At 38.8% G+C, this 15,934-nt stretch overlaps 1 protein-coding gene across 1 annotated transcript in view; it reads left to right on the plus strand.

Annotated features, from left to right (window-relative positions):
• The window catches only part of trps1 (trichorhinophalangeal syndrome I), a 147,974-nt gene that overhangs the window by 73,360 nt on the left and 58,680 nt on the right, over positions 1 to 15,934 (plus strand). Inside the window, 6 exon segments of the mRNA XM_038288007.1 lie at positions 1,555 to 2,226; positions 2,341 to 2,456; positions 5,173 to 5,785; positions 6,230 to 6,444; positions 6,852 to 7,062; positions 7,178 to 7,418. Of these exon segments, the coding sequence (XP_038143935.1) occupies positions 1,555 to 2,226; positions 2,341 to 2,456; positions 5,173 to 5,785; positions 6,230 to 6,444; positions 6,852 to 7,062; positions 7,178 to 7,418 (2,068 nt within the window).

The following is a 15,934-nucleotide window of genomic DNA, read 5'->3' on the forward strand; positions in this document are numbered from 1 at the left end:
TTAGTAAATGGTTTTAGAGCAGCATTTTATAATTAATATAGATTGTGCACTAATGTTCTCACCCATTGAAGTTTTTCTTATGTAGGCCCATCAACTGTGTAGCTGTAACTTTACAAAAAAATATTCCCCAGCATGATGCTCCCAACACCATGTTTAACTGAGGAGAGCTGCTGCTCAGATGCAGAATTTTTATATTGACTGACTAGTTTATTCTGGTTAATTTGACCTCTATATGTTCATAAGCTATTTTTTTTTTTTTTTTTAGAGGAATGCCTCTTTTCCATCTCCTCTTTATCCTGAATTTTTTGTCTGAAGGCCAGTGAAAGTGGAGGGATAGTGTCAGTGATGAGCACATTTTAAATATCGCAACAGTTCTCGATTAGTTTTCGATCTGGGCTTTGATTGGACCATTCTAATGCATGGATGCGCATTAATATAAACCATTATTTAAGGCTTTTGTGTTTAGGGTTTTCCTGCTGGAAGGTGAATCTTAACCACAGTGACCACAGTGAGGTTGTTGCAGGTTCTAGTAGATTTTATTCCAGGAAAGTCCTGAATTTCTCTGTCTTAATCATATTTGGCCAAAAACTGCGAGAATTTTTAAGTGCATAACGAAAAGATGTGCCATGGAGGGATTTCTATGGAACTTTGTATCTCGTCCAGAGTTTGCATTAGTTTCCCAGTCATTAAAAGGGATTTAGAGTTGTATCCTAACCTTGTTTTAAGCTTCTTAAAAACTTTTTCCCTGACATTTCTGCTGGGATCCTTCATTATACTGTTTGTTCCACAGCATCCTGCAAAAGAATCAAGACCTTAACAGAGCAGCTCTGTGTACTATGGCATTTAAGTTACACAGTGGCCTTCTTGGTTTATGAATAAAGTTATTTTTTTAGCAGATTTTACTTAGGAATTCCAGATTAGAAGGGTTTGAATAAAAAAAAAATGTATTTTTAAAGCCATTATATGCATGAAGAGCAGAGCAGGGAGAAACAAGACAGGACAGTGAGGCTGGAGAGAAAGAAGAAACAGTTTGCAGCTTTAAAATGAATAAAGGATGGGCAGAAAGAGAAGGAACGAAAGAGAACTTTGGAGTGCTGAAGGGGATGAATTGCCATCTACAGCCTCAGCCATCCATCTTTCTGATACGGAGTGTTTGGCTTGATGTGGTCGCGCCGTGGCCATCAGCTCCCTGATGGTGTCTCCCTCCTCCCATGTCTCCCTGCGCCTCACCCTCCTCGCCCTTGCAGTCTCAGGCTCTCTGATATGTTTTTTGTTCTGATGTGGTCACGTGCTTAGTTTCTCACAAATGGTTTCCATCATGATAAAAAAATTCACTTCACATATTGAGCTGGGAAAAAAATGTAGACCAGAAAAAAACAGCTTCACCGCTGAAGCCTTTTTAATTTATTAAGTCTTTTTTTTTTTATATTTGGGTTAAATCGAACCGTAGCAATTGAAAACATATAATTATATGTTAAGTTAAGTAAAAAGACAATACAAAGAAAATCTGTTTTAATTATACTATATCTAAACATCTCTTTTTTGTATCTTTAGATATGGTGAGGAAGAAGAATCCCCCTATCCGGAGTGTGGGAGGTGAGGAGGAGGAGGAAGAAGAGGGGACAAAGCCAACAGGAGAGGAAGAAGATGAAGGAGATGAGGAGGAGAGAGTTGCAGCGGAAGCAGATCGGATAAACCGACCCTCTGAACCGGAGTCTTCTGAACGGATCAGAGGGAACGGGGAGCATGCGGAGGAGGAGGAGGCAGAGAGTGTTTGCATCTCCTCTCTTGGGGAGCTCTACCTTAACAAGCAGCAAGGGGGGAGGACTGCAGGCGGAGGGGCGAGGGCAAAACAAGTATTAGCCGCACTATGTGAGAGACCTGAGAGCCAGTCGGATGCAGAGGACGGTGAGAGGGTAGTAGAAGGGGGCGACACTGACCACCTAACCCCGCCTCTCTCCTCAGCACCTCGGCTCCTATCCAGGCAGGAAGGGAGGGAGGAGTCGACAAACGACACCCCCCCACTCCCATCAAGCCCTTCTCCCAAACTCCAGGACTTTAAGTGCAATGTGTGTGGTTATAGCTACTATGGCAACGACCCCGCTGACCTGGTGAAGCACTTTAGGAAGTATCACCTGGGTCTGCACAATCGCACACGGCAGGATGCAGCGCTGGACACCCAAATCCTGGCGCTCCACAACATGGCCCCCCAACATACAAACTTAGGTAAAGCATGACCCCATATTTTGTTTATGTATTTATCTATTGTCTCTTTCAGAGCCTTTGATCATCTTTTTATATATTTACCAGTCTAACCAATTTTTGCTATTCTGATGTCAGATTTGCAAACAGGACAGGGGCAGAGAAGTCAAACCAAAGAATTTGGAAAAACAAGAGCAGAACCACAGAATCCGCTGCAGAGGACAGTTATGATGAACGGAACGTACGACGTTCAGGTAAGACTGAGATTTTTTTTTTTAAGTTTCTACAACTGTGCTGCTAGTTTCACAGTTTTTTTTTTTCTTATTTCATCAAGCAATATATATCTAATACACCCAAAATTATTTGTCTAGTTTTTAAGAAAGTGTTTTTCTACATCAATGTCAGTGTTTCACATTTGGACCCACTATTTGCACAGTTTTTACTTTGCCATATTTTTTCCTTTTTACATCTATGCTGTTATTTGCTGTTTTTCTTTGTTTTCCTGTGAAAGGGCTGTTTTTTGTTTTGTTTTTTTGTTTTTTATCTTGAACAATTTAATTTTCAAGTGTACCATTGTTTGAAAAACTGCAGTTTTCTTTTTCTGAGAAATGTTTTTAGTTTTTATTTATTTAGCTGTATAGAGTGACTAACTTTTGGATATTTGTTCATTGTTTGTAATCTTGTGTCTACCTCCTCTCCTCTCCTCTCCTCTCCTCTCCTCTCCTCTCCTCTCCTCTCCTCTCCTCTCCTCTCCTCTCCTCTCCTCTCCTCTCCTCTCCTCTCCTCTCCTCTCCTCTCCTCTCCTCTCCTCTCCTCTCCTCTCCTCTCCTCTCCTCTCCTCTCCTCTCCTCTCCTCTCCTCTCCTCTCCTCTCCTCTCCAGGTGACCCACAATGATCAGATAAATATAGATCTGGCGAAATATTGGAAAAAAGTAGAGCCAAGAACAAGAACTGATTACTCTTTGATTGTTATACTTAGTTATTTGAACAGTGTGTATTGAGCGGTGTTATAAAGTTTTATAGACTGACAGAAAGTAGACATGCTGGCCACCTGGCATACAGGCTGCACATACGGTGCTAAGCAAACACAGAGATTCCCTCACATATACTCATGAAGCATTAAGTCTAAACATGCTTTCCTGTTCTTTCATACAACATCTGCTCAGGGTTCCATTACAAAGGAAACATGGGTTAGTGTAGCTTTAGAAAAGAAAAAAATCCATGTGCAAAGTGAATGTAAGCCTTCATGGTAATCCTAGCTGTGAGAAATTACGACTTGCAGCCTTAAAAAAGTTGATTTTGTCTTATTCTGCTGCACTTTAAACCAAGAGAGTCCTAATCAGGAAAATCAACAGCTGCAGACTTAGACCTGAAAAAAAAAATCAACACCTTCCACTTAACTTGATTTGCTGTGGCTGCTAATGATAAACATTAAAGTGTGAAAGAAGAAAGACTACTTCACATGTCCATTCCTCTTCTATAGTGGCTCTAGCTCTGTAATTTATTGTATGGAACGAATTGAATTATTAGTTAAGGATTAGGACTTTGAGTTTACGTGAATAGAAACAGCAAGGATTTTAAACAAAAACGTTCTAAAATCTGCTTTTAATATAATCTGAGAAAAATAATTGATGAGTTTTATTTCATTTAATCAAGCCGCCGGTAATGTTGGGAAGTCACATAATGGACACAGAGAAGCACAGCAGTGGATGAAATAGAAAATCCAGTGGGTTTAAATCGTCATTATGAAGAAAAAGTGAAAGTATTAGGAAAAAAAGGGGGGCGGGATGAAAGGGATCTCTATTTTCTCCATCTCTCACTCAATTTTTCTGGTTTCAGCCAACCTTTGGAAAATTCCATCTAGTCATTTACTAAGATCCCTGTCAACCAGTGAAAAATAATAATAGGATTATTTAAAAGAAAAATTAGATGTATATATAGACAGAGGAAGGAAAGGAGGTAGTGAAATAGACAGACTGAGAAGCTGCAGTTCTAATTGACTGTTAGAGAGTCTGATGAAACAGCTGTCAGACATATTTAACCCCCTTTTTTTCTCTCTTCTCCCTTATAATAAACGTCTTCGTCTTCTCTGTTTCGACTTTTTTTCCTTGCTCTTTCTTTCAAAGTATTTAATTGATTTTCCTCTAACTGCTCAGTTTACTTTTCATCTCTCTCACCTCTTTCCTTTTACTCTTCCCTGTTTCTAGATATGTGCGCTCTTCCACAACATGTTTTGCTTTTTATTATTTCCCTCAATTTTATTCTCCCCTTGTGGTGTTTTCCTTTGGTGTGAAATGAATAAATTACCAAGGCAAAAATCTAAGCCGATGAAATAAGAAAGTATTATATTTAGGTTTGCCATCCAAACGTTGTAATCCTGAAAATATCATGAAATACATAAGAAATATGCATTAAAATATCCCTAGAATACAACTGAGACTGAAAACAGTCCTCTAAAAAAAATAATCATACTTTGAATTACTGCAGAGTGCAAGATAATGTCAAGGAGAGAGAAAGCCCATCTGTTTAACTATCACATCATTATTTTTCATTGTATGTTCAGCAAATTACAAAATAATGATAATTATTAGATTTGCCCCACCCCGGCTTTAAATTATAGATCTCACAAGTAAGTTGGGCTTAAATATCTCTCGTGTTTAGTGACCCAGATGACAGAAAAAAGAAAACCTGCACTTGTTATTTAGTAGCAAATTGAGCCTTGACAGTACCATGCAATATATTTATACATCTTTAACTGATAAAGTATTGATCTAAGTACTCTAAAAGCTTAGTATTATGATTTTATAACTCTACAACTAAATAATATGCTTGATTGATTGTGAAATAGTTGTCTTGCAAAGGAGAAATTATGCATTGTTTTAATGTTTTTCTTTTAAATTTGCAGTCATCTTCAGTCTGATAGAGTTTTATGTCTTCATTATCTAACTATTCTTTTCTCCATCTCCGCAGGTGATGTTGTGTGGCACATTAATTGGGATTGGCCGCAAGACATCCGACTGCCAAGGAAACACTAAGTACTTCCGCTGCAAATTCTGCAACTTTACGTACATGGGCAGTAATTCCTTGGAACTTGAGCAACACTTTTTGTCCCTGCATCCCAACAAAGTCAAATCACCCCCATCCACACCCCTGCTGGCCGCAAATAACCTGCCGACGAGCGACAGCCAGCTGAAAGGGAGGAGTGTGGTTTTAGATGGTATGGAGCGGGTGGCTGTGCGGGGTAAAGACGACTCCGTGGTTGGGTACTTCGTCCCGGTCAGGGAGGGTTCTGACGCGTCCAGTTGGACGGGGGAGGCTGCTCGGGGAGCTGTACAGGCAGCTTATTGGTGTAAACTCTGCAGCTGGAAGTGCGAGTGGTCAGAGGGTTCCACAAAGCTTTTAGAGCACTTTGAACAAAGACATAGAGTCGCTTCTGGTGGTGCTATAAGCCCTAATAGCTCCGGTCATGCTGGGATGGACAGAGAGAGGGAGAGAGGAGGAAGAAGAGACAGAGGAGAGCAAGATCACATGGTATCCAAAAGCTGCAAAGATCACTTCACCACCAGCCAAGGTAACGAAAGAGGTATGGTGGAAGTTTTTCTACTTTTGGTTAACATTCATTCAGATAAATTTGCACATTAATCTGCCAAGAGAATGAGATAAACATGAATACTAAGGAACACAGCAGAAATATCCTGAATATAGTTGGTAAAGGTTTAAATTTGGGTTTGGATAGAAAACTATATCCATATAGATCAGTGTTTTAGGGGATGTTGTATACATATTTTCTGTTTTATCTACAGTTAAAGTATTGACTCAATGGAAATAGACTTATTCGTGAGGAAGTTTTAAAACCATGTTTTATTTCCCCCTAATTTTACTATGCAATATGTCTTTTTTTCCAAGTAAAATTCAAATTAAATACTTTAAAATGTGTGATTCATTTGTTTAGATAACTATGGAAGGCATTGTATGTTAAACCGCTTCTCTGTATGTTTAACTGAAGGTTTCTCTCTTCTGCTCCCAGGGGACCCAAAAAGTGCTGATTCAGAAGCTGTGGTGACCAGCTATAACTGTCAGTTGTGTGATTTCCGTTACTCAATGGCCCACAGTGCAGACGTGATCATCGTAGCTCCGCTGCTGCTGCACTACCAGCACAACCACTCCATCCACCGCTGTTGTATTCAGCACTGCATCTATTGTCCTCGGGGGCTCTGCCAGCCCCAGAAACACCTGGGAGAGGTGAGATGTAGGAAAACCTGAAACATTTGGTGTTGTCTCTGCAGTTACTGGGAAGAAATAAACCATTTCTTAGCAAGGAAAATAAAATAAAATACACTAACAAGTGTGAAGATAATTGTTCCCGTTTCCTGCTTAGTTAAATTTCCCTTGTTATTCTGAATCTGCCCACGCACACTCCCTGCCCTCCTTTGTGTCAGCTGCCAAACAGAGCCGTTTTAGCTGCTGAAAATACAAAAAGGATGGTTAATATTTTAGGCTTTGTATTAATAATGCACAATAATTTTGCTTTTGCTGACTTCCACTTTTATTTTTTCATGTGCTTCAAACTCATCAACCCAGTTCTGACAAAAAACAAAGAGAAAGTGTAGCATGGAAACAAGTGCTTGACTAAACATTTCTCTCGATAGGTATCCCACCCATTTGCCTGTCGGAAGCCAACCTGCCCTAAATGCTGTTCAAAGTTTCCTCAGCCCACCAAGCAGCAGGACCCCATCGGTTCAAAACCTACTGCTGCCACCTCACCCAGCGTGACCCCTCCTAACCCAAGAGGCGACCCCAGTGTGATTTCTAGTTCCACCTTTCACCCTTCTAACCCTGCACATCCTGTTGTTGCACAAGGTATTTGAAGCCATAGGAGGAGCAAATCACTACCATTTGCTTGTTGTTGTTTTTTTCAGACAAATTGACCCCTTTTTATAGTTTTGGTATTCTTTAATACTGATTTACCCTCTAGGTGTCACTCACTTGTGCGACCAATGTGCGTTTGTGACCACCGACATTGATGTGTTGTTGCAACACTATGAGAGCTTTCACAACCTGATCAACCTAAAGGGGGCACCTCCGCAAGTCAAGGCTGAGGAGGAGGCTGGGGGAGATAAGGAAGGAGGGAGAGGAGGAGCAGTAGAGATTGAGCACACTTGTACAAAGTGTAACTTTGCCACACAAGTGGAAGAAGAGCTTTTTCGACACTACAGGTAAGCTGAAAATCATCATCACTTTTATGCATTAAGTGCTTTAAAACAAGCCACCGAAGTGCAGAACATCAAACAAAAAAATAAGAAAAAGGGATAAAAAGGTCAAACTAAAACACAATTTGTGAGGATCAGCTACAAAACATGATAAAACAAATACAGAAAACAGATAAAGTAGTAAAAATATGTTGCTGAAGTGGCTGAAAGCCACTGAGTAGGAGGGTTTTTAGGTGGGTATTAAAGAGGGACAGAGAAGGAGCATGTCTAATTGCAAACTAGGGCCCCAGTAGAGAAGGTCAGTTCTCCTCCAGTTTCTGATTTGAACTGGGAATGACCCGGTGCAACTGGTCTGCGGACCTGAGTGACTTTTTGTGGGTGTAATTGTGGTTAAACTGTTGATCTCACAGATAGATATGAAAATGCATGTCTTAGCAATTTTTGGATAACATACAGTGACTAATGTATGTTTATGTTTTTATTACGTATGCATCTGTGACTGATAAAGTTGAGTGCTTCTTAGGAAAAAGTTAATATTTTCCCCCTTAAAGGAGGATAATCTCATAACATTAGACATGCCTAGCAATACTGTTTTGATTGTTAAATCTAGATTTATTTCCCTAATATGCTGTGGTTTTTCCAGACCAATGGTTATTCATTAATATGTAGCGTTATTTAAATTAGGTTGGACCAGCTAACCTTCTATTGAAGCAACCAGGGCAGAACATACAGCCAGACAAACAAGTAATAAGGTCAGGCAACAAACCAACCAATCGTCCTGTGAAAGAGCCAACAAACAAGCAAAGGGAACCCTGTTTTTTCAACCAATAAATCAGGCTACTGTAAAAACAAACTAACACAAACTGTTGAAAAATAGTAGTAAATAAAGCAATTAAACAAGGTTGGCTCAAGTAATTTAAACAGTGATGTCTGTAACTACAATTAAACAGTGAAAAACACAACATTATGATATTCTGAAGCCCTAATACAATTACTGAATTTTGTAATGTTAAATCTTACTGTTGGTTTTTGAGATCTGTAGATCACAGCGGTCCCCACTCACTCTTTAGTTTTTCTTGCCACAGGCTGGAGGAACCGACATTTGAGGATAATTTTACCTCTGCAATTCGACCTAGACTTTGGAAAAGCTGTCAGAAATCTGAAACAGTAATGAACCTCACTTACTGAGCCTTATATTTTCCAAATGCAAATTAGCTCTGTTCCTGATGACGGTCTTCATTCTCTGAAGCTCAGCAGTCGTTTCAACAGTTTTGGTCTATAATTTATGTCAGAAATTGTGGAAGACTTCAAGCATGGCTTTGCAGTATGTGTTTCATAAGTACAATCAGACCTGCAGGTACAATTAAGTGTAAATGAGGTTTCCAGATTTAGCTGTCAAATATTCAAAAATACAAAGAACCGATATGAAATGAGTATCCTAGTCAGTCCTACAATTTAAGAGCTTTTTTAGCGTGTGATTAGGTAATTTTAGTGATCCAAAATAAAGAAAAGCTACGAATAGAAAAGAGGAAAAAAACAAAAGAGAGAATGCTGTGAAATTGAATAATCTTTGCAAAATGAAATTAAAGTAGGGAAGAAAATTAAAAGATAATCAGAGATGGGAAACCCTGGAGAGAATAGGAGAGAAAGAGGTGTCAAATCAATTATGAGATGTTTGTTTTAGAGTCCAGTCATGTCCCAAACAAAATCTAAGCTCCTCTGATCAAATAAATGTTTAACAAAGGCACAAAGTTTTGTGCTCCCAGTAAAATCAATCAAAGCTAAAAGGATTCTAAAGTTTTAGACAACAAGTTCGGGGTTTAATTTAATGGTGTTTAAAAGAAAGGATTGCAGTGTTAAAAGGAAAAAGTCACCAGCTTGTATTATTGTACGCAGTGAAAGATCAGTCACTAACATTCAGTAATGAATAAAAGAGTGCATTATATAACTGCAGTACACTAACTTTTAATTGTATTGTTTGATTTAGAGTTAAAATATTCAGCTTTACAGGATACCTCCCTTTTCTTGGTACTGTAGCTAAAAAATGCAGCTTAGAACAGACCTTTTCTTTATTATTGATATACCTTGACCTACTGTTTGAGTGTTTCTCAACTCTTTATTCCAGGTTAAAGGGGGTTAGGGTTAAAGCATTCCTACTCTACAGTTGGAGTTAATAAATCTTATGTTCACAACTTTATCAAACAGCTAAAGGTGCAGAAAATCTTTGCAGCCACTCCATATTTTTTAGCAAACAATTAAGTGTAACCAGGTTGTGAAAAAAAAATATCTCTTTTAAACGACCAAACAAGACAGATTGTAATTGCTAAAGGCAGGTTAAAGAAATATAAAAGTAGCCTATTAATTCTTATTCTAAGCTGAATGCTCTTTGGTTCATTCCGAAAATAGATGAAAACAAAAAGGCACATGTCAGATCTGACATGATGTTCAGGAGTCGCTGTGTCGATTCACGACCAGGATAATGTTGAGCTTAAAAAACTTTACTTGTTGGTTTATGTAAGAATCAAACTACCAGACTGCTTCTTTCCAACAAGAATTTATTAAAACCTTGGGTTTAGAGATCACGTCTGTTCAGCTTACACAATATCCCAAAGAAATAAAGATACACTTTACATACATTTTTTATACAACAGATAACATGTGACAAAATTACATGTATTAGTGCTCTGATCTCCACCACATGTCATTTTTGTCACATTTTATCTGTTGTATGAAAAATGTATGTAAAGTGTATATTTCTTTCTAAACACAGCCCAGCTGAGATACGTGGATTACACCTCAGTAGAGAGAATGCAGGAACAGCATGTTGCCCTTTCTGTGTTGTGCTGTTCACGATGAGCACAATGGGAGTCTTAATACTGAGTTACCAGAAACCTAAACATACAGACCAATACCTGCAGTTTGACTCATATCACCCTATGGAACACAGCCTTCTGTTACTGGGCTGACAATATTCCTTCAGTTGCACAGAAAATATGAATAGAACACAAACATGTTACTGTCAGGAAATCCCTTGAAGCAAGTTGTTATCCAAACTGAGCGTTTCTTAAGTCGGCCCAAAAAATCTAGCAGGATAAACAACACTGCATCTAACAGATAAAAGAAAATAGAGGTACAAAAACGGTGTAATTTCATATGTGTCAGGAGTTTCTGAGAGAGTCAGAAGGATTTTTTCTAACAAAACATACAGGTGGATTTCAAACCGAGTGTTTTCAACAACTCACACAGACAAAAAGTGGTTCATCCCAAGGACAGAGCACCCAAACCAAAGCTGAGTGGTGCATTTGTGCTTTCCAGTGTAGCAGGGACTGTTCAGACTCCAATATTGGAAAAATCAAACAACTACACTGAAGCGTGGCACATCACACTGGGCCAGTAGCTCTGGGCAGGATTCTGCTGTACACCTTCACATCAGGAATAAAGGATACACCTTTGACGATCAAAATGTTTAGATTTTAGACAGAAGACGGATGGTTTTCATGATTTAAATGGGATAACAATAAGCCCATACCATCTGGAGTCATCAAGTCATCTCTCTGTCATGTATTTGTTCTAACCAGGTGAGTCCAATCTGCGCAGGTTAAACCAGATTGGACTGACCTGGTTCAGTGGCTGGGTAGAACAAATACATGACAAAGAAATGACTTGTTGACTCCAGATCCCCCATCTCTGGTCCATACACAACAAAAGACCACAAAAACATAGGTGGACGATGGGTTGGTCTTTCATTTCTGACTTGTGCTTAGGAGGATGGACCTTGATGTAGGGAGCTAACAGAACCGACAGACTCATAAAAGTGTTAGTGAAAGTCAGGATGCCTCCTATTTTAAATCTGTTTTTTTTTATTGCGATGACCCAGATGGCTGAACATTTACACAAGCATGCTGGCTTAATGTCTATCCCAGCAGGTCAGCCTGTCCATTAAGTCAGATAGTTAGTTGACCTCTCAACTTATTATTAATGATGATTGCCAGATGGTGTCCTGACATTATGGGTTTCAGAGCCAGTATCAAAGTTAGCACTTATCAATTTAGGTCAAATTCTGTCGCACACACTTCAGCTGGCAGCTTCTATTGCTCGTGAGAGAATCTTCACCTCACTGCAGTGAGCAGCAATAATAATTTGCCATAAAGGACTGAAGTATCTTTATTAGCAAAATCTTGAATAAAAATGTCTGGCCATTTTTCTTTGTCACTTTAAGCTGGAAGCAGGTCCACTTTTTTTCAGGACTGATTCCAACTTTTTTTTTTTGTTTTTTTTTTATATTGAGGATATTTTTTTCCTGATATTACAATTTTTCAATGGTGTAAAATTGTGTTAATAAATTGTGACTAAAAAGCAGAGAAAGAAGTTATATGAAAGGGCAAAAAAAGAAGTTTACAACACTACAATTTGAAAAACAACTAGACAACACACTTTATATGATAAAACATGATGGACGCAAAGACAGTTAACTACAAAACACTGCCAGTTATAACCAACTATACTGAATTAGACAATCAATTTTATTGTAGTGTTCCCCCTGTTTTTGCAACACAGTCTCCATTCAAGAATCCGCTTTGTTGTAAAAACAGGCTTCCCACACCCAACCTCACAGAACGTCATAATAAGGCCATTAAACACATTGCAGTTTCAATAGAACAGACTTCACCCTAAGGGTGTGGCTACAAGACTATTAGGTGCAAAAAGGCCTTGTTTAGTTGAAGTCTGATTCCTTTTTTCTATCGGATAGACCCTGCTGAGTGTGACCAGAAATTGGATTAGAAATAATACACCAGTCATAGTCTTTAGTAATGCATTAAAACATCTCAGACTGCAAATATTGCCAGGAGGTTCTGTTTCCCAGTCACTAGAAAAGGTGCTCCAAGCATTATGATAAGCAATTTATTACCCAATAATAGAAAAAAGAATATAAAACTCTAGCTGATCTTTGAACATTCCTATTTCTGTTTATTTTAAACCAGAATGAGACTTTTTTAAACGGTCTCGGTCCAATTGCTTGCTGCCCCTAGGGTGCGAATGACAACATTCACACTGCTTTAGATGATCTGCCCTTACATAATAATCAAAGTGGCTTTTAATCAAACCAAACCTGTCAAGTGGAAAGACATTCCTTAAACCCATTGGATTTTAGATCACTTCTCTGAGCTAGATGTTTTTTAAGCAGCTGGAGACTCAGGTTATAGCTTATTTGAAAAGAGAAAAACATCTATTTAATCCTCACATCTGAGTTTTATACCTCTAAATTTATTTCATTGATTTTTTTTTTCTTTCTGTGTGAGCATCTTCTGTACACGGAGGTTGTTTTTCTGCTCTCATTGACATTTTTGGCATGCTTACTGTATCTCCTGCTGTTGTAAAATACTCACACTGCAGGGCATCAATACGAAGCTGCTGTTGAGAGAAAGCCAAGTGAATGCAGTAGCCAGTGTTTAGCAGATTACTGCTGCTGGGTGACATCTGAGCATAGGAAAAGAGCGAGTGAGGCATTGGTTATACATGACTGAGTTGCCAAAACAATGGCCTTGAAAAGAGAACTGAAGTTATTATCAGGCCAGTACAATGCCGTAAAACAAGTATTCATATCCCTTTTTTTTTTTTTATGTTTTCATGTTGCAATCAGATGCTTTAGTGTAGTTATTTTGAAATTTCAAGCACTAAATAGAAATGTGGAATTTGTGGAAGGTGATGAAATGGTTTCCACATTTGAAATAAAACCCAGTGCAACCAATTGCCTTTAGAGGTCACCTACTTAGTAAACATGGTATGTCGCTCTTCTATAAAGGCCTCAGAGTTTTATAAAAGAGCATTAGGTGAAAAAACAGCTAGATCATGAAGAGCAAGAAACAAAAAAGTCAGGTCAGCTATTTAGTTCGGGATATGTCCCAAGTTCTCACTATGTCGCAGATTCCTTTTCAATTGATCAAAGATGGAAAAAAGTATTACACAAGCCAACAAAGAGACTCCAGCCCAGCTAAATGGACAAAAAAAGAAGAGAATTACTTTAAAAAGCAGCTGAGAAGCCCACGCTTTAGCTCGAGAGGCTGCAGATAGCGACAGTGAAACTGTCAACATGACAATGATTAGTTGTGCCTTCCATAAATCTGCCTTTTTTGGAATAACGGTGGGAAATAATTATTTAAAGAAAGTCTCAGAAGTTTTAGTACAAGTCATTAAGAGGACATAGCAAACATGTTAAGACATGTAATTCAGTTAGTATGGGCAAAAATAACTAATAATGTTTAATGCTTGCGTGCAAAATGTGAGGAAGAGAGCTAAGTTGGTTATAATTGTTGGGAAGACAGATGAGGTAAATGCATGTCAATCCTGGAGGAAAATCTTTTAGAAGCTGCAGAACCCTTCTGACCGGAACTGAAGGTAATAAGTTCACATTAAATATAAACCTAAAAATGCAATGAAAATATTTAGAATGACACTTGTGTAAGTGTTTTAATGGACCTGCCAAAGCCAAGAATGTGGTCCACATCGGAGGCAAGACTTAAGAAAACCATTGTACAGTTGCAAATCATTTAACATGACTGAACTAAGGCTTTAAAGGGCATATGGTTTCTGTTTCTGAAGTACAAAGTAGGTAAAAAGATTCCCTTCAGAATTGGCAGTGAAATATCCAATATGTATATTAATATTAAAGCAATTTTCTAAAAGAAACTAGTTGAGTAATCTGAGAAACACATAGATAACTTCCATATTAAAAGCGAATGCTCTATAACTGCTCTGTTATGTTAATGTAACTTTGACTAAGAGGGAGTTTGTGTGGGTATAGGTTTCTTAAAGATGGTTTATTGATTTTCTTGTTTAATCTTGTCGGTCCACCCAACATTTTCTGTTTAGTGCCAGGAAAAAGAAACAAATATAAACCTACCCTGTTTTGCTTTGGAAATATAGTGTACCCTTCAGGGGCTTGGCCAACAGGAAGTGAAGGTGGCTTGTTGATGGTTTATTCATTGCTTGATGTTCAGATTCATTTAAGCTTTTTACCATTTTCAAGTAATTCGAGGTGATTTAGTGGAACTCTGACTCACTTTTTGGCCACGACTTCCCTGAAAGTCAAGACATGACTGCCCTGAGAAAAACAAGAAGCGCCAAATGCAGTTTTGATTTATTCATTTCCGGGGGTTGAATTTTCTTCGTTCTGTGTGCAATTTTGGTTTCAGGTTGACTGAATGAGTGGCTTTTATTGATTTAAATACAGGTGCTGGTCATAAAATTAGAATATCATGAAAAAGTAGATTGATTTCAGTAATTCCATTTAAAAAGTGAAACTTGTATATTATATTCATACATTACATACAAACTCATATATTTCAGATGTTTATTTTGTTTAATTTTGATGATTACAAATGACAACAAATGAAAATCTCAAATTCATCATATCAGAAAATTAGAATATTGTGAAAAGGTTCAAAATTGATGGCCCCTGGTGCCACACTCTAATCAGCTAATTAACTCAAACCACCTGCAAAAGCCTTTAAATGGTCTTTCAGTCTAGTTCTATAGGCTACACAATCATGGGGAAGACTGCTGACTTGACAGTTGTCCAAAAGACGACCATCGACACCTTGCACAAGGAGGGCAAGACACAAAAGGTCATCGCTAAAGAGGCTGGCTGTTCACAGAGCTCAGTGTCCAAGCACATTAATAGAGAGGCGAAGGGAAGGAAAAGATGTGGTCGAAAAAAGTGTACAAGCAAGAGAGATAACCGCACCCTGGAGAGGATTGTGAAACAAAACCCCTTCAAAAATGTGGGGGAGATTCACAAAGAGTGGACTGCAGCTGGAGTGAGTGCTTCAAGAACCACCACACACAGACGTATGAAAGACATGGGTTTCTGCTGTCGCATTCCTTGTGTCAAGCCACTCTTGAACCACAGACAGCGTCAGAAGCGTCTAAAGAGAAACAGGACTGGACTGCTGGTGAGTGGTCCAAAGTCATGTTCTCTGATGAAAGTAAATTTTGCATTTCCTTTGGAAATCAAGGTCCCAGAGTCTGGAGGAAAAGAAGAGAGGCACTTCATCCACGTTGCTTGAAGTCCAGTGTAAAGTTTCCACAGTCAGTGATGGTTTGGGGTGCCATGTCATCTGCTGGTGTTGGTCCATTGTGTTTTCTGAGGTCCAGGGTCAACGCAGCCACATACCAGGAAGTTTTAGAGCACTTCATGCTTCCTGCAGCTGACCAACTTTTTGGAGATGCAGATTTCATTTTCCAACAGGACTTGGCACCTGCACACAGTGCCAAAGCTACCAGTACCTGGTTGAAGGACCATGGTATCCCTGTTCTTAATTGGCCAGCAAACTCTCCTGACCTTAACCCCATAGAAAATCTATGGGGTATTGTGAAGAAGAAGATGCAATACACCAGACCCAACAATTCAGAAGAGCTAAAAGCCACTATTAGAGCAACCTGGGCTATCATAACACCTGAGCAGTGCCACAGACTGATCGACTCCATGCCACGCCGCATTGCTGCAGTAATACAGGCCAAAG

The sequence above is a fragment of the Cyprinodon tularosa genome, unplaced genomic scaffold, assembly GCF_016077235.1.
Source record: "Cyprinodon tularosa strain WSP-4 unplaced genomic scaffold, ASM1607723v1 ctg247, whole genome shotgun sequence".
NCBI lineage: Eukaryota > Metazoa > Chordata > Actinopteri > Cyprinodontiformes > Cyprinodontidae > Cyprinodon > Cyprinodon tularosa.